The sequence below is a fragment of the Cryptomeria japonica genome, chromosome 10 (assembly GCF_030272615.1).
Source record: "Cryptomeria japonica chromosome 10, Sugi_1.0, whole genome shotgun sequence".
In the NCBI taxonomy this organism is placed as follows: Eukaryota; Viridiplantae; Streptophyta; class Pinopsida; order Cupressales; family Cupressaceae; genus Cryptomeria; species Cryptomeria japonica.
The window spans coordinates 8881780-8906742 of NC_081414.1; the positions used below are offsets into that span (position 1 = coordinate 8881780).

General features: G+C 39.5%; 1 protein-coding gene across 1 annotated transcript in view; it reads right to left on the bottom strand.

Annotated features, from left to right (window-relative positions):
* The window catches only part of LOC131069386 (plastidal glycolate/glycerate translocator 1, chloroplastic), a 47251-nt gene that overhangs the window by 8649 nt on the left and 13639 nt on the right, over positions 1-24963 (bottom strand). The window contains exons 5-6 of the mRNA XM_058004775.2: positions 16470-16579; positions 15763-15940 (exon numbers count right to left, since the gene is read on the bottom strand). Coding sequence (XP_057860758.1) covers positions 15763-15940; positions 16470-16579 — 288 coding nt within the window. The remainder of the gene's footprint in view (positions 1-15762; positions 15941-16469; positions 16580-24963) is intronic.

A 24963-nucleotide genomic window follows, 5' to 3' on the forward strand; every position in this document is an offset into this window, starting at 1 on the left:
AAATCTGAGTCCCGGATTGCGTTTTATGAATAAATTATGGATTTAAATAAATTATATTAAAGTGATATTATATTCACTTTATAATAAAATAACTTATGATAAGTTGGCCCCCTTTTTCCTAGGTGTTTGAGGCATGAAATGTTGTAATAAAAAGGGGAAAACGTTATAATAATAAAATATGATGCCTAAGGGGTCAATTTTTAAAGAAAGGCATAGATTTTTAAAATAATAAGTTGAAAATATGGAAACCCTAAAAGTGATGACCTAGGGTTTGAGGCCTTTTAAAAAGGCATTTGGAGGTAATTTTTCATCATTCTTTTGATCATTTTTTATCTCTCATTTGAAGAATAGCAGCTCTGTGATCAAATTTGCAGCATACAGGTGTTGGAGAACAAAAACTCTTCAATCCAAGGCAAGCTTGGACGAAACCCCAGGCCATAATTCAGGGAAATTCACTCAAGATTTCCATTTGGACTTCAAGATTCAGTCTTAATCAACATTATCAGACCTGAAACAACAAGGAGATCAGACATTGGAGGCAGTTAAGGGCAACAAATAACAATTTTCAGCTCCAGGAGGTCATCCTATGCTGGCCGTACCTTCTTGGTGACATCAGCAAGGTTAGAAAAATAAATCAGCAGCAATAAGGGTTTGAATTCTGTAGGAAATTCATTGTTAAGGGTAGCAATCAGCAAATAAGTGGTTTTATCAGACTTTCTCAGCCAGATTTGAGTTGTATGAGCAATTCCTTGAGGATTTCAGGCCAAATTCAATGATCTCTCTTCGGAGATTGTTAGAACTTGTAGCAGATTTAATTATCTCTTCAGTAATAGTTTTTGATAATTATTAGTGAGGCAAATAAATAATTTTGGTGCAATTGATAGCACTTGGAGGCTCCAATATTGCTCAATGCACCACTTCCAGCAATAAATAAGCTCACCCAAGCTAGCATGGGATACTTAGTAGGCCAATTTTGGGCTTTGGATGTCATTGTTTGCCCTCTCGGGTGAATAACTTAAAGTACACAGATAAAGCACGTAATGCAGAATAATAATGCCATAGATATCAGATGCAATATATCAGATGTTATTCTATTCATAATTGTCCTCTGTCACAAGTTACATTCGGAAATATATAAAGATACCGAGGGGATGCGAGCGCCAACCGTCGCACCGCAACTGCCACCCCTCGATTGCCAACTAACCAAGACAATTACAACTTAATTAACTAGTTTTATTTTCATGTACAATATTGCCGCCAACATCATCCCCCCAAAAGAAAAGAAGTCGTCTCCGGATGACTTAATACAAAATAGAGATGACATTAAACAGAACTGCTGACGCCAGTCGAGCTCGAAACTTATACACCTGCTGCGTCCTTGCTTGAAAACCCTTTTCTGCTACCATCCTATGCTCAAGTGTGGATTTCACCCTTATGGCTTCCTTTGATAGCACAGTCCTCTTGTGCCTAAACCAAACTTGTCTGCAAAACACGGCTTTCAGTCTCAGCCTCCACCAACTGCTACTCCAATGATACTGTCTCCCTAGCCAATTTGTCCTCGATAGCCACCCACGCTGCCCTCTCGGCATCCAACTCTTGGGTACGCCGAGCTAAGTCTCACGCTAGTGAATTGCTGTTAATAAAAATCAAAATTGTAAATTTTGTTTCAGTCCATTATTCTTTCATGTATTGCATTTATATTACATTCAGCAGTGTCAAACATTCAAGCAAAAACCTTCAAAAAACCATAAAAACTTCAATATTCACCAAAAACCCAAAAACACATTCGTTGGTCAAAGATTTCAGACTTAAACATCAGAAGGAAGGCAAAAATCACAGTTTGGGGATATTATAGTGGTATCAGAGCCAAAATCCTGCCAACCTATGGGATGTTAAGGTTGTCTACAAAATGGAGATGTCAGAGATGATCACAGAAATGGAAGAATGGGAAAATGAAATTGCTGCCACTAAAATCTCTAATTGGTATAATAGATATCAAAAGAGGAAGAATCTTTTATTTCAGGAATATCAAAATTCGTCGAGGTTGACTATGTGAATGAGGATGTTATCATAATTTTTTATGAATATTTAAGTGAACTGGAGGAGGTCAAGGCTATCGAATCTTTTAACAAGTATTACAAGAAAAAGATGCTTGTATCAATTGAAGATTTGCCACCAAGGTATGACCATAATTCTAAAGTTCATAACAGTAGTGACATAACTTCTCTTCCTCAAGATATGGCAGCCTTTGGTCAAGAAAAGAATAATGATTTGCATTCTAGATTTGAGGGTACGCTTGGTGCAAGCATGGGTTATTATGATGTGAATGATACAACCCATCATAAATCAGATTTTGTGTACTTTAAGGCAGTAGATATGGAACATTGTCAAAGGCTAATTGAAGATTGGTTACATAGAGCTACCCAAGCAAAGATACTTGTTGCCCAAGCAAGACAACACCTCCCAAGAGTCAATTGGACCAGCCACTAAAGGGTTGTCTAAGTTGCAAAACGAAAACATCTACTATTCATCCGTGGACTTGACACCTCTTTCATATGATAGGGCAGCAATGCACTTATTGATTGGTGACTCAATTTTCTTAGATTTGACAGTGGGCTATGAAGATCAGCATGTAAGGGACTTCATTGGTGCATGGCTAAACAAAATATTTACTTATCATCTTCCAAAGAAGGCATACTAACTTGTGGAGGAATTGGACAAGTTGCAGCCACCGATTAGAGGTTTTGGAGAGGTTTTCATCACACATTCCTTGTTGGAGATTGGTTCATTGATGGGTTCATATCAACATTGATGGTTGGTGGTACTTGTGGCTTCAATTGGAGTGAAGTTCTCAGTTGGTTAGATGATGTCTAGGTTCACAGTAGCAGCATAATGAGTATCGACATGATGAATGGATATGACAGTGTAAAGATTTGGGATCCTGGTATTGACATGTGTGGTGCATTTCTTTAGTGGATCCATGATGAGTTGTTTCACTTTGTCTATACAAATGTTTATACCAGAGTAGTGCAGTGGTTGGGTGAAGCAATGTTTATCAGATTGATATGGGATTCAGGAATTGGTTTTCAGTGTGTAGGAGCAATCTGCGGAAAGGGAGGACTGTAATGTCCCCTTTCTAGGCGACAGGAGATGCGCAGAGGGTTGACCTATCACTCGAGTTCCCGTCGGTCAATCAGATGGATAGGGGACTCATTCTGAGAGGCATAGAGCTTTGCAAGGACTCCGTGAGCCATTTGAGCATTTACACGATAGTTCCTATTTTTTAGAGAGAATGGGCAGTTGACTGGATCACCACGGAGTAGAGCAGGAGCCTTTTGAGCAGTTTCTGGAGTTTGGAGTGAAGTTCCTATTTTTTAGGGCGAACTGTCAATTAGCCTGCATGACTCAGGCGGCATCGGTGACCACAGTGCTTTAGACAAAATTCAGATCTGAGTCCTGGATTGCATTTTATAAATAAATTATATTAAAGTGATATTATAATCACTTTATAATAAAATAATTTATAATAAGTTGGCCCCCTTTTTCCTAGGCATTTGAGGCATAAAATGTTGTAATAAAAAGGGGAAAACATTATAATAATAATATATGATGCCTAAGGGGTCAATTTTTAAAGAAAGGCATAGATTTTATTAAAAATAATAAGTTGAAAATATGGAAACCCTAAAAGTGACGACCTAGAGTTTGGAACCTTTTAAAAAGGCGTATGGAGGTCATTTTTCATCATTCTTTTGATCATTTTTTATCTCTCATTTGAAGAATAGCAGCTCTGTGATCAAATTTGCAGCATACAAGTGTTGGAGAATGAAAACTCTTTAGTCCTAGGCAAACTTGGACAAAACCCCACGCCATAATTCAAGGAAATTCACTCAGGGTTTCCATTTGGGCTTCAAGATTCAATCTTAATCAGCATTCTTAGACCTACAATAGCAAGGAGATCAGACATTGGAGGCAATTAAGGGCAGCAAATAACAATTTTCAGCTCCAGGAGATCATCCTATGCTGGCTGTACCTTCTTGGTGACATCAGCAGCAATAAGGGTTTGAATTCTATAGGAAATTCATTGTTAAGGGTAGCAATCAGCAAATAAGTGGTTTTATCAAACTTTCTCAGGCAAATTTGAGCAGTATGAGCAATTCCTTGAGGATTTCAAGCCAAATTTAGTGATCTCTCTTGGGAGCCTGTTAGAACTTCAATAAAAGTTTTTGATAATTATTAGTGAGACAGATAAATAACTTTGGAGCAATTGATAGCACTTGGAGGCTCTAGTATTGCTTAGTGCACCACTTCGAGCAATAAATAAGCTCATCCAGGCTAGCGTGGGATACCTGGTAGGCCAATTTTGGGCTTTGGATGTCATAAATAGTTAATTCTTTGAATTTGTAAATTGCTAATAATAAAAATCAGAATTCTAATTTTTGTTTCAGTCCATTATTCTTTCATGTATTGCATTTATAATCCATTCAGCAGTGTCAAACATTCAAGCAAAAATCTTCAAAAAACCATAAAAACTTCAATATTCACCAAAAACCCAAAAAACACATTCATTGGTCAAAGATTTCAGACTTAAACATCAGAAGGGAGGAAAAAATCACAGTTTGGGGATTTACAAATAGTCATCCTCAAAATCTATGAAAAACTTTCACCATCCACAAAATGGATCCCTCTATCCTTGAAACTTGGAGAAAAATTGGAAAATCGAGTAAACATGGTTACATGAGCCAATAGTCTAAAGCTAAGCCCAACATTTGGTTTTCAACTAGGTGATGGTTATTCTTAAGGCAAGAAACCTGAAGTAATTGGGATGCTTCATAGTTCACCAAAATAGTGGGATGAGATAAAAGGTTTTTGTGCCGAAAGAAAAGGTTTGTCTTCTAATATGGAATATCACCACATTTTGGACTATGTTTATTCTACTGAATTTAGATATTGGTGATTATTGTTGAATATTCATTTATATGATGGACATTATTGATCTAAGAGTTATGTTGATAACGTTGAGTTTGTTTAATTTTCCATTGGATGGATGTTGCTAATAGAAAACTAGTACTTGTGCAGGTTCAGGAATATGAAATCACATTGATTGAATGTGGTGGGGCTTTCATGGGGAGCTAAAAGAGCTGGAACAGTGACTTTAGCATAAAGTTTGAAAGATTCCTAGTTAGCACCTCATATGTTGTTTATTTGCAATGTTCCATGGGGACACATAACCCCCCCCCCCAAATCCCCATATTTTTGGGATGGGGACCCCCACCGCATCACCACCTCTACTGGGATGGCAGGGATGCCCAGGTGTCTCCAACAACTGACAGGCAAAAGAAAATCATTTTAATGAAAAAAACTCAAATTTATTTTTAGAACCAGCACCCAAGGTTGAACCCTAATGGCCAATGGACCTTGCCAACGCCTCTCAAATCCTATATAACACCCTAAAATTCTCATTTTTACTCTTCCACTTTCATTCTTAAATCAAGGTTGAGAGGAGAAAAATAATGAAAGTGGAAGAGTGAAAATGAGGATTTTAGGGTGTCATATAGGATTTGAGAGGTTTTGGCAGGGCACATTGACCATTAGGGTTTGTCTTTTTTCTCTCTTGTGAAATTTATTTTGGTCTTTCAAGGTTCCTGGGGTGTTCAGGAGTCACCAATCAACTCCTAAAGGGCACTAAGAGAGACCCAAGCTAGGACCTATACTAAAACCCATTAGGGCCAGTACAAGGATGATTCTATACAAACCCAGTATCTTAGTCTATCATTATTCATATAGTACTTATATATGTAAACTTTAGTTGGTTTATATCTATCCTTGAGGTTTGTGAAATGTAGCTCTATACTATTTCACTTAAGTAGTACGAAGCAATTGATAACATGTAATATTCCTTTACTTCTTTATCGTATTTGACTGAATATAAATATATTAGTGAAACCTTCTCACTAAGTTATGATACTCAAGCTAAACTATTGTAAACAATCTTTGTCTGGGAGTAATGAAACATTATACCGTATTTGATGAACCTACTGTAACTATTTGACATTATGTGATTATTGATGATTCACCTTGTGAGAGAATCAATGATTGTCTGTAGATGGATTTGGGGTATAATCTCTGAAGGTATAATGAATTGGTCTATGACAATCAAAGGAAAAATTGTTAAGCTTTATCAATGACATACTATTATCTGATGAAACAAATTAAAGATCTTTGACTGTTTTGCCATGGACCAGACTGTGTGGACCTACTTGTAATCAATAAAATAAACATTAAAGTGTGTATTTTATCTGTGGAACATACAGGAGCAATGTAAACATAGTATCGCACAGTTTAAGTCATGAATGCGACTGGGAAGTCATAAGGAAAATTTAGAGAAAGACTTTAAGAGGTAATATGTCAATATAGAGGAACAGTTATGAACAGATCAGAACCCTGTCTAAACTGAGGATGTGTGTTCTCTATTGAGGAATGCTAGCCTGTATGAAGAAGTAGATAGAGGTACACTGAATACTTGAATGTTTACACTGTGAATAAATGAAGTATACATATTGTTAGAAAATCTTGTTGAAGTTATGAAAAAAGGTTTAGAGCTAAAGCTGGACATCTGTTAGCGGCAATATTGTACATGAAAATAAAACTAGTTAATTAAGTTGTAATTGTCTTGGTTAGTTGGCAACGGCGGGGTGGTAGTTGCGGTGCGACAGTTGGCGCTCGCACCCCCTCGATATCTTTATATACTTCCGAATGTAACTTGTGACGGAAAACGATTATGAATGGAATAACATCTTTTATATTTTATCTGATATCTATGGCATTGTTATTTTGCATTATGTGTTTTATCTGTGTACTTTAAGTTATTCACCCGAGAGGGCAAACATTTGGCGCCGCTGCCTAGACATACTCGGGAACGGAAGAAATGGATGGCACACGGACACGATGGGCCTACCCGTTGGTGAGATAAACCCAGAGGCCGACGACACGCAAACAGAGCTCTACAGCGGAGAAGACACTACGACAAGGGAATTGAACCTTGAATCCCATAGGGATAAAGAACATTCTATATTCAAACAAAGGTGTCATAATATTGACACGAGTTGTATCTGACGAAATGAATTAATAAAGGCATGCTCTGGTTTATGTGTTGTGAATTATGGAAATGTATGGAAATCAATGCCCAACCTATTAAATAAAGATAGAAATAAGAAAGCAGAAACGGACGAGTGGGAGGCCGCACAGAGGGCCTTGATTCTGGAACAGCAAGTAGAACGTAGACGGAGGCTGAGGCAACTTGCCGAAGGACGACCTGCCGAAGGGTGGCCCGAAGGGAACCAAGGAGGTGTCACGGAGGGTGCAGAAGCCAAGGGAAATTTCTACGCGTCGCCAGAACACCGTAGGGTGCGGAGCCACGAAGAGTTTCTGGAGGAAACAAGGTTACGGCGGAATCTAGTCGAAGAGACTCGAGATCAGTTTAGAAACTTATCCCTTACGCCACGAAGTGAGGATCACGAGAGGGAGCCAGGAGTGGGTGCGGGCGACAACGGAGGGGAGGACAACCGTACGGTTGGAGGTGCCACACACAGCAGGCAAAGCACCGTACCTCTAGTCACCCATGCAGGACACACCACCAGCGCCGAAGGGAGCGGCGCACAGACGCAGCCACAGCCACCTCTAGGAAAACGACCCCCCTCAATGGCGGGCAAACAGAAGTTGCCTAAATTCAATGGAGATGGCAACAATGACCCCGTACGGCACTGCCATACATGTGAGACAATATGGTCAGCCAACGGGGTAGTTGACAAAGCGGATTGGGTGGTGCAATTCCCTGCCACCCTGAGAGGAGTAACCATTGATTGGTACTCTGATGTGGACAAAACAAAGGTGGGAACATGGGATGACCTACAGAAAGCTTTCGAGAAGGATTTTCAACTCCTTCGAGATGATAATGAGATCGTGGCGGAGATATTAAGCACAAAGCAGGGAAAGTACAAGACAGTGCGAACATATAGCCGACAACTAAAAGAGTTACTGGGGAAGATGGAAAACCAGCCTGCTGACGGACTAAAGAAGAGATGGTTCGTGGAAGGGTTGCGGTCATCCCTGCGGAAGAAGATGAAGATTGTACCGCCCACTTCATACGATGACGCATACAACCGCGCGATGGATTTGGAAAGTGAAGACAAAACATCGAGGAAGAAAAAGGACAAGTCCTCTGGAGAAGAGGAGTCCTCGGGAGAAAGCAGTAGTGACTTATCATCAAGTAAGAAGGTGCAAGCTCTTCAAAAGGATATTGCACCGTATGTTGAAGGAATTTAAGAACATGAAAGGAAGCACGAGCAAATACGAAGACATGTGGTGCACTGATTGTAAGGGAGAAGGCCACACAAAAGGCACCTACCCGAGGAAGGCCTTTTGTGAGATTTGCCAAGTGATAGGACACTCCATCAAGGAATGCCCATACAACATGAAAACCCGAAGTACGCAAATGAGCCAAGTGTTGTTCACTGAGCAGGCCACAAAATCCGCACCAGCGGGTACAACCCAACAAACTAACACAACGGCATCATTTGGAGGTTACCGGGACAACAGACGCAGCGGCGGAAGGAATAACAACAATAACAATAATGGAAGCCGTATCCAGTATGACACCAAGGGTCGGCCAATGATCCAATGTAGGGCCTGTAATCAATGGAGGCACTTCGCCCATGATTGCACGAAGGAAGCCACCCCTCAGCACCTCTGCCAATGGTGTGGGCCAGGCGACCATGAGGACGCAAATTGCCCAAAGGCAGGGGTTAATCTCCTCAACATTGAGAAGGCTGAGAAGACGGGTAAGAAAGAAGTACTGGCGGTCACCCGCGCTCAGACGAAAAAGGCACACACGCTTAGATGAAAAAGGCCACTTATCCCGACCCCCGTACGAAGAAGGAGAGATTACGGGAGGCAAAGGCCAATATTGAACGTGAGATGACGGCCGAACGACGGAACAACGAGGTGGTGAGTACATCATCCCGTACGGAAGCTGAAAATAACATCATTGGGCAAGTACTGCAGATGGAAGTACCTATAAGGGTAAAGGACCTTCTAGAAACAATGCCACAGTTAAGAACCGCCATTTTTAGTTCCATACAAACCATTGTGCAAGCACCTTTGCGTGCCACACGGGCAGAAGTTCCGTCAGCCCCTCGACTGACCCAATGTTGTTGGCCTGAAATAGTGGTCGGCATCCTGCTGTAGTAGAGATGGAAATTCTCAAGGCTATCCTCAAAGACACCATCGTGGACGAAAGTTCGGGGGTGAATGTACTGCCAGAGGATACGTGGAAGAAGTTGGGGAAGCCAACACTATGGCCACCCACGTTCAACTTGGTAGGTGCAGACCAGCACAGCATCAAGCCACTCGGCACCCTAATGGCCCAGCCAGTCACCATCGGCACACAACCCTTCATACTAGATTTTGTGGTAATCCCACTCAAGAAGAAGGGGTACAACGCCATCTTAGGCAGAGGGTGGCTGGTTACAGCAAAGGTGAACCATGACTGGAAAAAGAACACCCTTTCTATGGAAAAAGGGGGGCGGAAGTACACCATTGATCTGAGGACCCAGGTTGTCGGCGAGGAACTGGCATCATCTTCGAAATCGGAGGGTGAAGGAAAAGATGACCTGAGGGACGAAGGATGGGGCTACAGGGAGCCCAACGACGAAGGGATTCTCAAACTAGGAGAGTGCTCCGAGGATGAGATAGGGTCATTGAATGGGCTCTTCCACTGGTAGATGGAGGATTACGAAATGTTCCAGAGCTACAAGCTCGAAGTAGAGGAACCAGAGCAAGTAACAGAGGAGGTGTACGTGCCAAAATACAGAGAATATTGGAAGGGAGATGCCCCAAACCTCGGTGATGTAGATAATCCCAAGATCATTCGTGTCGGCAACGATTGGAACCCTGTGTGGAAGGCCGTAGCATTCAAAATCTTTATTATTCTTCTTCTTCTTATGTACGGGAAGGAGACCGTGGTCCCTGTAGAATTTGTGGTTCCAGGTCTTCGGATGGCCATTGAAAATAGACTTGCCACCAATGGGTCCAAATTGAAACCCTACCACGAGAAGCGTGCAGGGGACCCGAGAGGCCCGAAGGACACCCGAGAGTCCGGAGGGGAACCCGATAGGATGGAAGGGGACCTGAGAGGCCGGGCAGGCGAATCGAGAGGCACGGGACAAAAGCGAGAGACTCTTGGGCAAGGCAAACCAAGAAAGGGCGATCCCAGAGGCACGAAACCTGAGCCAAATTTAGACACTTGGAAAAAAAAAAGAAAAAAAAGAGGAAGAAAGCCACAGTGGGACCACCGTGCGGCGGCAACGCCGACGGTGGGACCATTGGCGATGGAAACACCGACGGTGGCAACACTGGCGGTGGTACCACCGTGCAGTGGAAACCACCGCTGTCGCAAGGAATAAAGGCATGGAGACACCGTGCGGTGGAAACCACCACTGCCGCAAGGAATAAAGGCACGGAGACATCGTGCGGTGGAAACCACTGCTGCCGCAAGGAATAAAGGCGCGGAGACATAAAACGCAGCCCCGCACAAACACGCAGCCGCACAAACACACACCCAGCCGCTCCGTCGTCAGTGGTCCACTATACAATTGAACTGCGTTGGGCGTGCGGAAGGAGGACCATACGGTGTGCACGGTTGACCATGTTGTCCGTACGCTGGAGGTGTGTCCGTACGGTAAGGAGGGTGTTGACCGCACGGGAAGGTGGTCGTACGATTGGAGGTGTCAGTGTTGTTGTTGACCGTACGGGGAGGTTGTATGGTCGGGGTGCCATCGGGGACATTACAAAGGAAAAAAAAAAGAAAAAACAACGACGACCAGAAAAATCATTCAATGACCTCTGGAGCCAGGACGCTGAAAATATTAGAGTGGAGAAGAAGGGTTTTGACATCTTAAAATATCACAGAAATGATGCGCGCCATGGACTTTCGTGTGGTTCTGAAGGTTGTCAATTGGTCTTAGCGGCGGGGGCGCTGCCCCTTGACGCCGCTGGGGGCACTGCCCCTTGACCCCCAGTTTATTTTTGAGCTACAATACACTTTTTGAGTCTAGCGAAGGGCATCAGAGAAGGCACAGTAAGTGTTGGGTTGTTCCGTACTATGAGAAAGAAGCCTGCAGCTAAGCATTGGCGGGAAAGCCATAAGCCGTAGAGGGAGACGGATTTGGAGGTTGCGAATAAACAGAATTTGAGGGAAGGCATTGCAAGAACGCGAAGTCATACGACACCAAAGAGTTATTCAATTCAGTTATCAGCCTTTGGGGAGTGTGATGAAGGATTTTAGGCGTCTCTTAGCCTTTGTGTCAGAGGGTTGTGGCCACCTCCAGGCAGGAATGGTACGCTTTGAGGAACTTGGAGTATGTCTCGGCTGGATGTGAGGTTACCTTGGTGGATGCACAGAGGGCTCGGGAGGAGCTGACCACCAGGTTGGAGGCAGTACTAGCGTGAGACTTAGCTTGGCATACCTAAGAGTTGGATGCCGAGAGGGCAGTGCAGGTGGCTATCGAGGACAAATTGGCTAGGGAGATAGTATCATTTGAGTAGCAGTTGGTGGAGGCTGAGACTGAAAAGCATGTTTTGCAGACAAGTTTGATTTAGGCACAGGAGGATTGTGATGTCAAAGGAAGCACTAATGGTGAAATACGCACTTGAGCATCGGATGGTAGCAGAAAAGGGTTTTTAAGCGAGGACGCAGCAAGTGTATAAGTTTCGGGCTCGACTAGCGTCAACAGTTCTATATAATGTCATCTCTATTTTGTATTAAGTCGTCCAGAGACGACTTCTTTTCTTTTGGGGGGGATGATGTTAGTGGCAATATTGTACATGAAAATAAAACTAGTTAATTAAGTTGTAATTGTCTTGGTTAGTTGGCAACCGCGGGGTGGTAGTTGCGATGCGACGGTTGGCGCTCGCACCCCCTCGGTATCTTTATATACTTCCGAATGTAACTTGTGACGGAAAACGATTATGAATGGAATAACATCTTTTATATTTTATCTGATATCTATGGCATTGTTATTCTGCATTATGTGTTTTATCTGTGTACTTTAAGTTATTCACCCGAGAGGGCAAACAACATCTAACCTTGTATCTAAATCATTAATATGAATAGTTTGATAGGAAATGATTAATATAAATAGCTTGACAGGAAATCTCTATAAAGGTTTATATAAATAGACAAGTTCTAATTATAGGTTTGTTGATTATAGAACCTTGTCCAGGGAAATGCTTCTTCCAGTGTGAAGCGTATTGCATTCTTAAATACTCTACACAATGATTATTTATTGTGTTATAAGATCAAACATCATGCGGTCCATTGCATGGCATCTAATCATATTTGCAATAAGGTAAGAGATCTGGTATCTATTTTCTGATGTTGGTTGCACTGAGAGCATGGTTGGGTATCAGAAGGCAACTAATTGTTACGAGAGTGTACTTTGAAGAAGAGGTCCCTTGTGTCTTTAAGTGTACTGTTTAGAAGGTATGGACTTTATGTTTAGTGAAATGTAAAAGTTATTTTATTAGTTCAAATTGGATAAAGATAGATTTATATAAAAAGGTTAAGTTTTGAATCTTAATGAAAAGGGTAGATTGTAACACAGATGATTTGATCATGAAACAAAATTTGAATACAGCTACACTTAATAAGACTTAAGATACTTGTATTAGTTAAGCATATGATATCTTAACTTGAATTAGCAGTTACAATTATAACATAAGTGATTTATATCATTATGAACAGGAACACGGTGAATTGATCCTTTAAATCAATACTTGAAACAAAAAAATCAACCAGTTTTTAAAGTGGTATCACATTATAATATTAATGGACAAAGTAACTACAGAAAAATAAATATGAAACCATCCTCAATGGCCATTTTCCATGCAACAGAAGAATAGATAGGATACAAAGGAAATGACAGAAGAAGTTTCTGTAAATGAACAACCACAATGTAGTTATTCCAAAAAAGTTCTGAACTTTTCTTCACAGAAATTTCTACCCCAAGGGAGATTCTTCACGTCAAATATTTACTTTAGTAGATGCATTATTCTTGCTATTTATACGCAACATTTTCTATAATCATTTCATACACGAATATTATGAATTCTTCATTTATGAAGACAGTCTTTATACGCTAAAATTCTTTGATAAGACGGATAACTATATTTAAAATTAGGTAAATATAGGGCATCAAGAACCTAACCTTAGGGATCTCGGCCGAACAGAATGTCAGGGAGATATAACTTTGATGTTGTAAGATAGTAAATTGCTATATAGGTTAATACATTAACATCAACAAACTTGTTAAAAAACAAATTACTAATCTCTACTACTTAATCTGAAATAATGAAATCTTTCTCGGACTAAGAACCAAAGGGATAAATCACATCTCAGATGAGGTGATTGAAGGTGAAGACAATTTGGGAAACACCTGGTGCACAAGGTAAGCTGATAGATTATCCTAAATTTGCCTTCTGCTGTAAATTTTGTTGTCCTTGAGAGAAAGCATGTTCATTGACTTTGGAGAATATGAAATGTAAATGCAAACTACAATTCATAAGTATATTGTAAGGATAGCTTCTGCCTGATTTGGAAATGATTTTGCCTTGCATGTATATTTACACCATGCAAATTTGGAAGTCACAGTTTCGAAAGGAACATTAGCTGCTAAAAAGCAGCAAGGCCTTGATGGGGCTGGCTAAAGAGATATCCTTAAAATGTATAGGCCAAGAGGACAAATTCAGAAGTGGACACTAGGCCTAGGGAACCATAACAAATGGAATGTAAGGGTAATACATTGATGAAGTAACCTAGAAGGATGTCTAATGAATCCAAAATATCTAGGGCTAAGCATCAGCAATACATGGTTCAGATCTCTGCTAGACCCACCCAAATTATGTCCATAATATAATGGAAGGTCAATGCATCGTTGACATTAGAAAGCATAAGTAACCATTTTTGATGTATCCCATACCCAAGTTCTTGTTTTGCAAAAGATTGATGAATTGTTATTATTTATAGAATAGACAATTACAGATCACGGAAAACCTCTACATCACTCAAGCAAACACTGAAAAAAGCTAAATTAATAATAGAACTTCTTTAGGATTGCATTATAATGGCAATTGCACAAGATGATCACCAAAAATCCTTTACAGATCATGTAAAAACCTCTACATCACTCACGCAATCATTGAAGAACTCTAAAATTATAAAAAAAACTTATTTTATATTGCATAAGAAATTTAGAATTGAAATAAGACAAGATGATCACAAAAATCTTTGATTAAATTGATTTAAACCACTCAATGAAACAATCATAAAGCTAAAGCATTGACCAACTTAAGAAACCATGTGTCAAAAACAGTTTTCTTTCTGGTGTTTGTCGTTGATTTCTATGTGTGTATGTGTGTGCATGTGTGTATCAGCATGAGTTAATAAAGACATGGTTGATAGGTGTGTATATTCAGGTGAGGGATTTATTGTTGAAGTTTTCCTGAAGCCTTCAGAATTGCATGCTCTGCTGTCAAACTCATTAACAAAGAGGAACAGTTAAGTAAAAATATTATTGGGTATGTTCCAATTTGACCTCAGCTAAGATACTAATAGATGGTATTATTCTATGAGTTGTCCATGTAGGACATTATAATACATTTTTGCATTATTTCCTATCAAACTATGACTTTAACTTGTGTATAGTATTATAACAACTATCGCATGCCAACTTCATTTGTGGTGTTTCTTGTATACCAAATAGGTTGTCCTATGTATGAAACAAGATAATCCTTGATTGTGACTTCAACTATAAAGATGCAGAGATCTACAACTGGGGATATGTATTTTGTAGATTTTGTGATCATGATTAATAGTTGGTCTAGTACTTAGTCAGACTTATAGTTACAATTGTTGTGGATTCATGCTAAGTAATGTATAGCTCTGTATCAAGATTCAAATGAGTCTGGTGGGAATTTGCCGGCAAAACACCCAGTGGGGTCAATGGGAAGTGCACCACTTTCATAATTTGCTAACTAAGTGTAGACAAATGACTTGAAACCTTTCAATAAATCTTAGGGCTGCAAACTCTATTAGACAATAAGATTTTTTATATTTTCTAAAGGTAGCCTAGTGTTAGTATTGTTAAAACTCTAGCCATGATATCTTTTAGTGTGGGGCATGACCTTTGCACTTGTATCATAATTCCCATTCAATTACCCATGCGCAGAGAGGTCTATAGTGTCTATGATGAATGCCTGTTAAATCTTAACATATAAATATTTGAAATTTCCTTATAGTTTAAAAGAATTCCTAGCTTTTTAATAGTCGTTGCATAAAACATATCCTTCAAAAAAACCTGTCCCCTGCTGTCCCCATCCCAGAAACTTGGGGAGCATAGGAATTAGGAGCTAGTCCACGACTTAGTAATCCGTTGCCAGTAGCATCCCCAACCAAGTTATCGTTGTAGGTTGCAGAAAATTACATGATTCTCTGCAAACATGAAACTAAAAAATACAACTTGATGTGTAGTCATATGCTAAAGAGCTGTTTTGCTATAGTTGAAGAATGAATTCGCATGTGCATGCATACAAAAATTAATCACAGTTTGTGCAAGGGACAACCATCACTAGGTGCTGTTGGCACAATGTATATGTATGTTTATAGGCTGCAACATCAAATGTAAAAGATTAAGGGAAAAGAAAACGGACCTTCAAAAAGACTGACAATGTTAAGTGCTAGTGCAACAGTGATACACCTTGGTAAAATGGAAACAGTTAAGGCTGGTTCCAACCCAATCATGCGCCCTACAACTGCTGTTGAATAAAGGGAAAAAACAGTTGAAGCCACCACTGCTGTGAAGATCTCCGAGGCATGTCGCTTGACAAGCTAAACACAAAAGAAATCCAACTTCATAAGATCTCCAGAGCAAATTCATGCTAGATATTTAGTTGTATCACTGCAAATTCATTTACCACAACTTGCCTTTGTGGCTACTTGTTTATGACAAGGTAGTCTAAAGGATGTCTGTAAGACTCTAACAACAGTATTCTTCAGATTATGATGGATTAGGAAAAGAGTGGGTAGATTGCTGTAGATACAGAATAATTGCAAGTACTTAGAGAGTGGCAGACATTCTGTATTAGTCAATTGTGGTTGCAAAAGATGAATAGAGGTCCAATCCACTAGAACAAGAGTAGACAGAATACCAAACACAAGTAATTCATTTGATATAAGGGTACACAAAAAGATGGAACATTATACTTATAAATATTGTAACCTAATAAGTCATGTGATTATTTATTCAACTTGTACATTCACAGAGTGGCATTTCTGGCAAGAAATTTATAATTTATAGATCACCTTCCAGCATATTTCAAATTGCCAATAAAGAAGCCTCTAAAGGAATGTGAAAGACCTTTCTTTGCCGAAACATTGAGAAAGCAAATGAGAGAATCACAGATCCTAGAAATCCCATGAATATATCACCAGCACCAGGATTTGATGAATTTTTAGTCAAATATAATCCTGCACATTGGAGTTATATTAAATACAAATATAAAGATGCCTTGGGCATTGCAACAAAAAAGAAAAAATAATCCTCAACCATTATTCTTTAATATGTGATTTTGCTGTAGCAAAGGAAAGAAATATTTACAGTGCTTTTCATACAGTACAATCACAAGACCTAAAATATAGTGACATCTTTAATGTGATAATTCAAACCAATGCAAACAAAAGGTGAAACATGTCTTCAGTGTGCAACTGCAAACTATAGGACCATCAAGTTTTGGAAAGAAATATGAATGCCATATGGTGACATGAAAACAACCAAACAAATAAATTATAAAACTAACATTGTTAACTAATCTTGATTCAGCATCTCAGGGGCACCATATGGACTTGAGAATCTAAAGATTGGCTTTGCATCCTAGTGGAAAGAGATACAGGGACTCTAGAAAATTCTCAGATCAACCAATAACTGTACATACGGCTCTTCTACATAGCAACAGTTAATTAAATAGAATATGAAAACATATCATCAATGATCCAAAAAAAGGGATAGAGAAAGTTGAACAAGTTGGACCATACAGTCAAAATGATTCCTCCCAGTCAAAAACTCAAAGATACATTGGATGGAAATTCATTGGAATGCAGGGCCTAGGGGACTGTAATAGTCCAGAGAGTATCTGACATGGTATGGAACATCTCCAGAGATCTCTGATACAAAATTACAGACCTCAAAATGACCTGAAAAAACTCTTTTGCAGTAAAATCGCCTGTTTGTACAGGCAGCAAAAGTGTAACTGCCCCAGTAAACTCACCTTATACCACAGTAAATGTAGATTATACCATGGAAGATGTGTGATTGCCCCAGTGAATGTGTATCACTGACTAGCAGAAGCAGCAAAAATGTTACAAGCCAGGGAATATGAAGGTTTCAGCATTATAAATCTCATTTTTGACATTTGGTCTTTGTTATTTTCCAAGGGAAGGATTTAGGAAGGCATATACTTGTCAGAAACAAGAAATCGGAAGCCTCAAAGAAGAGTCCTCTCAACTTGATGGTGCTGTTACTCCATCTTTTCATGGGAGTATAGTGGTTTTAGTCCATTTCCCATAGGGCCATATCTTAAGGTGGTTGGAGTTCATCTTACTACTATAACAGGGATTGTTGCAGTGCCAAGACATCTTGCAAGTGTGTGAGAGCTTATATAAGTGTAGTAGAGCTCTGTATTGAAAAATAAATTGAATGAATGATTCAATAATCGGATAATTGCATTGAACGATATACACACGTATATAGAGAGGTTACAAGACGATGTTCTATAATTAGAACATAACGTTAAAGTAAAAGATTAAAGAGCTAAAAGCTAAATTAAGCTTAAAAGCTAATTAACTAAAAAGAAAAGCTAAATGCTAAATAAAGCTTAAAAGCTAATTAATTAAAAAGAAAAAGCTAAATGCTAAATAAAGCTTAAAAGCTAATTAACTAAAACGCTAAATGACCATTAAACAAGGAACTAAATATAGGTGACTAAAATATAATTAAAAATTCTAATACCCTCCCTTAATGGTCATGCTATCTATTACACCAAGCTGCCCTCTAAATTTGAGAAACTTTGTCGGGCTCAAGGACTTGGTGAGGATATCCGCAGTCTGATCTTTTGTAGGAATGTATTGCAGTATCACTGATCCATCTTCAACATGCTGGCGGATGAAATGACAATGAAGCTCCACATGCTTTGTCCGCTCATGGAAAACTGGATTTTTGGCTAATTTTAGAACCCCTTGATTATCACAAAACAAGGGAGTAGGTCCTAGTTGAGACATTTGCATGTCTGCAAGCATCCTACGTAGCCAAATGTCTCACATGCTGCCTTAACAGTTCCCCGATACTCTGCTTCGGTCGAGGAAAGAGCTATTGCCCGTTGCTTCTTGCTAGTCCATGTGACTGCACCTGTACCCAAGCTGAAAACATACCCAGAAGTTGACTTTCTGTCATCAACACAACCTGCCCAATCTGAGTCTGTAAAACCAACCAGCCTAGGATCTTTGCTTCTGCTGTACAGAATGCCAAAATCAGGAGTGCCCTTCACATATCTAAGCACACGCTTCGCTGCAACCCAATTTTCAACTTTTGGGGCTGACATGAAGCGAGAAATATAGCTCACAGCATAACTGATGTCAGGTCTAGTGGGGGTGAAATAGATGAGGCTGCCCACTAGTTGCCTGAATGAAGACTCATCCACTACAGGTGAATCTGATTTGGCTGATAATTTGAACCCTATCTCCATAGGTGTAGATGCAAGTTTACAATCTTGCATTTGAAAATTATCTAGTAGGCTCTTGGCATACTTTGACTAAGAAATGAATATGTGGCTATCAGTCTGCAAAACTTCTACACCGAGACAATAATGGAGAAGTCCCAAATCTGTCGTATCAAAATGCTAACACAAATTTTGTTTGACCTGCATGATCAGATGTGCTGCATTGCCAGTATTTATAAGATCATCAACATAGACTACTAGAAATAGAATATCATCACTAGTATGTTTGACATACAAATTGGGATCTGAAGGACTCCTCTGAAAGCCTTGATCAATCAAGTACTTATCAATTTTGATGTACCATGCACGAGGAGCCTGTTTGAGGCCATAGAGTGCTTTGACTAGTCTACATACTTGGTGTTCCTTACCGGCAACCTTGAAACCTGGAGGCTGCGTCATGTAGACTTCTTCTTGCAAATCACCATTGAAAAAGGCACTCTTGACGTCCATTTGATGGACTTTCCATCCAAATTGAGCTGAGAGAGCAAAAACAAGCCTAATGGTACTCATCTTGGCTGTGGGAGCAAATGTCTCCTCATAGTCGATGCCCTCCTTCTGTGAAAACCCTTTTGCCACCAACCGAGCCTTGTACTTATCAAGACTTCCATCAGCTTTATACTTGACTTTAAACACCCATTTGCAGCCAATGGGCTTCTTTCCTGGAGGAAGATCAGACAATACCCAAGTGTTGTTTTTCAAAAGACTGTGTTGCTCCGCTGCCATAGCCTTTTCCCATTCAGGTACACCTTTAGCCTCTGTATATGTTTGAGGCCCATAAATACTGTGAATGTTGGCCATAAGAGCAAAATTAACTGTGTGTTGTTGGCTCTTACCTCTAACGGATCTACCCTCAATGAGCTCATCATCATGAAGATCACCAATGGTCTTGGCCCACCACTTAGGCCGGAGAGTAGAAGTACCAACATCTGCTGCAGGATGAAGAGTGCCTGGAATATCTAGAGCAAGCTCCTCTAGATGTGGATCGAGAAGATCTTGAGGAAAGTCAGGGGGTGCAATGTCATGCCTGGGAGACCCCACAACTTCAGAGTCAACTAAATCCCTCCCATCAAGTGGAGCTAAGGGAAGACGAACACCCATACTTACAGCCTTTGGAGGGTGATCCTCAGTGCTCAAATCAGGAGAGGAAGGCTGAAAAGGCCCTCTTTCTTCATCAAATACTACATCTCGACTAAATATGAGGTGATTAGTGTCTATATCAACCAGCCGATATGCCTTGTGGTTGTCACTGTAGCCGATGAACATCAACTTCTGACTCTTTGGATCCAGTTTGGTGCGCGTGGCATCTGGAATCCAAACATAAGCTGCAGAGCCAAAAACTTTCAAATGACTGATTTTGGGCTTCTTGCCAGACCAAGCTTCCTCTGGAGTCATCTTCTTAACGGCCTTTGTGGGAGACCGGTTCAGAAGGTAGACTACAGTGAAGACCGCTTCCGCCCAAAAGTGTTTTGGAACATTTCTATGCTCCAACATAGACTGAGCAATCTCAGTGACTGTACGGTTCCTGCATTCAACAACACCGTTCTGCTGTGGGGTGTAAGGTGTGGTAAGCTGATGCTTAATGCCATGTGATGCACAAAAGTTGGTGAACTTTGTAGAACAAAATTCCCCTCCATTGTCGGACCGAAGAGTGACTATCTGACAGCTAGACTCTTTTTCCACTAAGGCCTTAAACGTTTGAAACATGGTGAACACCTCTGATTTTTGCTTAAGAAAATAAACCCACATGCGTTTGCTAAAATCATCAACAAATAATAGAAAATACCTACATCCAGTGACGAATGGAGTGTTCATGGGACCACAGATGTCTGCATGAACGAACTGCAAAACCTTGGATGCTCTCCAAGCATCTCTATCTGAAAACGGAGTCCTATGCTGCTTTCCAGCTTGACACGCTCCGCAAACTCCATGATTTTGAGTTTGAATCTTAGGTAATCCTATGACTAGATCCTCTCGAACCAACTGAGAGAGATAGTGGACATTGAGATGCCCATATCGCTGATGCCAAAGAGTGCTGATGGAAGTACTCCTAGCTGCCATGACGAGCTCCTGAGAACTAGTAGAATCAACAAGTCTATAAAGACCATGATCCTCAATACCAACTGCAATTGTAGTGCGAGTCTCCCTGTCAACAATGTTGCACTTGTGCAACTCGAAGACGACATCCAGTTGTGGTGAATGCTGCATAATCTAACTGACTGACAGTAGATTGAGCTTCATAATAGGTACAAAGTATACATTGAGGAATATTAAATCCCTCCCACCAGATGAAATCTGAACGTTGCCCTTGCTGACAACAGTATACTCTTCGCCTCCACCAAAGATCACTGAATCAGTGAAAGGCATGTACTCTGTAAACCAATCCCGACGATGTGTGAAATGTCGAGAGGCTCCAGAGTCAATGTACCAGGTTGATGATTGAACATCATCAGAGGAGGTTTGGGCCATGAACGCATAGAAGGCAGATTCCTTCTGATCAAGATGCGTGGCAGAATTGGCTTTCTGCTTGGACCCTCCCTGTTTGGATTGCTGGGATGCTAGCAATTTCCGGCAATCTTTCACCAAATGGCCATATATATGACAGTAGGAACACTGTAAGCTCTTCTTTTTGGAAGACTGTTGAGGTTGACCTTGACCTTGTCCTTTCTACTGGAAGGACGGAGCTTTACCCTTGTACTTATGCGAAGCTGAGGCTGTGAAAGCCTGTTCAGTGGATGAACTAGCGTTGCTTCCAAACTGCTGCTTCCATCGATCCTGTTGGAGCAACTTGTTGCAAAGATCAGGAAACTTCAAATCAACACTAGTAGAGGAGATATTGAGCGTATCAATGAAATGCTCGTAGGATCTGGGAAGGCTTTTCAGCATGAACACTACCATATCCTCTTCCACCATGGTTCGGCCTATAGCTTCTAACTGATCACGGATGTCCTTGATCTTCGTAAGATGTGCCTAGATAGATGACTTCTCATCCATCATGATAGAAAACAACATATTCTTCAGAAAGAAAGCTCGGCTCTTGTCGGACATTTCATGAAGATCCTTCAAAAGATCCCAGATCTCTTTTGCTGTTTTACTTGAAGGCACCTGTGGGAGTTGATCATCTGTGACAGAGAGTTTGATAAGCATGACAACCTCTCGATTCTTTACATCATGTTTGTCTTGACCATCACCTGCTGTTGTAGGACGAGATTCCTTGCCCAAAACAAGTTGATCAAGGCAACGATACTCAAAGATGGTAAGCATACGCTGTTTCCAGGTGTTGCAGTTGCGACTGTTGAACTTCTAACTGTGTTCCAACATGATGTTGGTTAATAATGCCATCACGGAAATCGAGGTTGATCGAGGTCAACTAAGTGAAAGCAAGAGACAGAAAATCTGATTTAAAAAAAAATCAGAATAGAAACAGCTGCTGAAAACACTGAAAACCCTATAGGAGAATTCTGGCACGAATATCGAGGTTTGGAAGAAACCCAAAAATTAAAATTTTCTGCACATTTAAAACAACATAAATGGTGCCATAAAAACAGCAAAAATCCCAACGTCCACAGAAATAGCAGAAATTGTGAACTGTTTTTAAATTCCAAGGCAAATTTGCTAGCACAAAAATCGAGGCATGGAAAACGAGGCACCCAAAAAAATCTGAGACCAATCCAAAAAATCTCTCAAAAAACCCACCAAGAATCTGCAACCAAAATAAAATTTCGACTTGAACAGAAGGGTCAAAACCCTAGTCAAAAATTGCAGAAACCCTAGGAAAATTTTCAACCTGCAAAAAAATAAACTGCCCAGGGAGAGAAAAAAATCTGTTTTTTAAAAAATCTCTTCAATAAAAACTTCGAAAAATTTTAATAACAAAAATTTTCAAAATTTTTAATTTCCATGCTCTGATACCATGAAAAATAAATTGAATGAATGATTCAATAATCGGATAATTACATTGAACGATATACACACGTATATATAGAGGTTACAAGACGATGTTCTATAATTAGAACATAACATTAAAGTAAAAGATTAAAGAGCTAAAAGCTAAATTAAGCTTAAAAGCTAATTAACTAAAAAGAAAAAGCTAAATGCTAAATAAAGCTTAAAAGCTAATTAATTAAAAAGAAAAAGCTAAATGCTAAATAAAGCTTAAAAGCTAATTAACTAAAAAGCTAAATGACCAATAAACAAGGAACTAAATATAGGTGACTAAACTATAATTAAATATTCTAATATGTATAATCCTATGAGGCATAGAAAACACTTTGCAATAACTGCTCACTCTTACTAAGAGCTTTCTCCAACTGAATGTCTTGTGTTGCAAACATGTGTAGCTATTTTTCATACATTATATTGATGTTGCATTTACCCTCTTATTAATATCATTTTCATAACCATTGATGGTGGAAAACAATAGTTGAAGTTGTTCCTTGTATAGTTTCCAACTTCTGAAAGTGCAAAGTTTTGTGATTTGTAGGGTATGGCCGTGGGAAGAACCAAGAAGAACAAACTTGTAGTGTTGGAAGAAGAAAACCAGCTCATTTGACAAGTGAACCAAAGTTTTAGTTAGTTGTTGCAATCCTTACAAGAGAAGAATGAGGAATTGCATGTCTGGTTAGAAAGCGATGAAGTCTTTCTGGTGGACACTTCAGAAAAGTTACAAGAACAACTACAAGCCAAGGATGAGATGTTAGCAAAGTTGCAAGGTGATTGTGAAGGAGTGTTGAGGAAAAGAGAATACAGCTTCTTCCTCCAAAAAATAAAATTTACAACAGATTTGTCTTGATATATGTCACCCAGCTTCTTCCATAATTTCTTCGAAGAAGGTTCTTCATCGATATTTATCAAAATTAGGTCTACAAGGCACAACCTTATGAGACCTTTAGCTTTTACATCCAATACATCATAATTTGCAGCCAAAGTTGGATCCATATGCCTCTAAACACTATCATACACCACATCCCATAGATCCCAATCAATCAACAGATCTTCCATCTTCAGCTTCCACATTTCAAAATTTGTGCCTAAAAAAATTCTCTATTTCAATTCTTCCAGATGTGCTTGCCATCTCTACTATTCTGAATACAAAAAACTTTGCACAAGCTCCCACTCAAACCCTGATTAACTCAAAAAACCCTATACCAAACAAATAGAACCAAAACTAACTGGGCTTTGATACCACTTGTAAGGAAGCAAAGGTGTGCAAAAATGCTTCCTATGCTGGTCTTGATAGAAATGTTATGCAAATTTCAAATTAACTATTACAAAGATTTGAAGAAACATATATGAAATAATTAAAAAAAAAATAACAATAAAACATAGCACCATGATTTATGTGGGGAAAACCGTATCGGGAGAAAAACCCTATGCTCCAAAATCTAAACAATGTATTATCAACTATTGAAACAGATTACAACGCACTTGTAATGCAAGTTCATACAAGAATCTTCACCTCGACTAAATCCTAGAGGAGTTTTGGCAATATTCCAACAGCATACGGACTTGCAAAACTAATCTATCTCAAATAACTAACACAACTGACCTGAAAGTATCACAGTATCAAAAAGATTTTCTTTCAGAGCATGATTCTGGACTAGCAAGCCGAGGTACAACAAGAGACCACTGTATTTTTTTTGGAATAAACCATTGTTTTTGGGTTAAACACAAAAAGTATAATTCTTGCTTGGAAGTTTACTACTTGTGTAATATATCTGATGCATAATCATAACAATTTGTGAGGAATATAGAACTGTACAATTTCATTATCAAACAAGCAGATCTTGTAAATGATAATTAAATAAATAAGCATCTACAGCATTATTTCAGAAGAGTGAACCAAACAGGAAGCAAAAAGAAAAGATCCAAACAGAGAATAGAATAAACTTCTACATAAATCCATCTCTCATTTTGACTGCGTCCAGAATGAGCTCAATCATGGCTTTTAACTTTATATACAAAACGCTGTGTTGATCAGCTCAAAACTAAAAAATATGATCTCAAAATATCCACTTTTATCCAGGCCAGATCAACAACGAGAAAACTGGAATTATAATACAATCAAAGAGGCAGCTAAAAGAG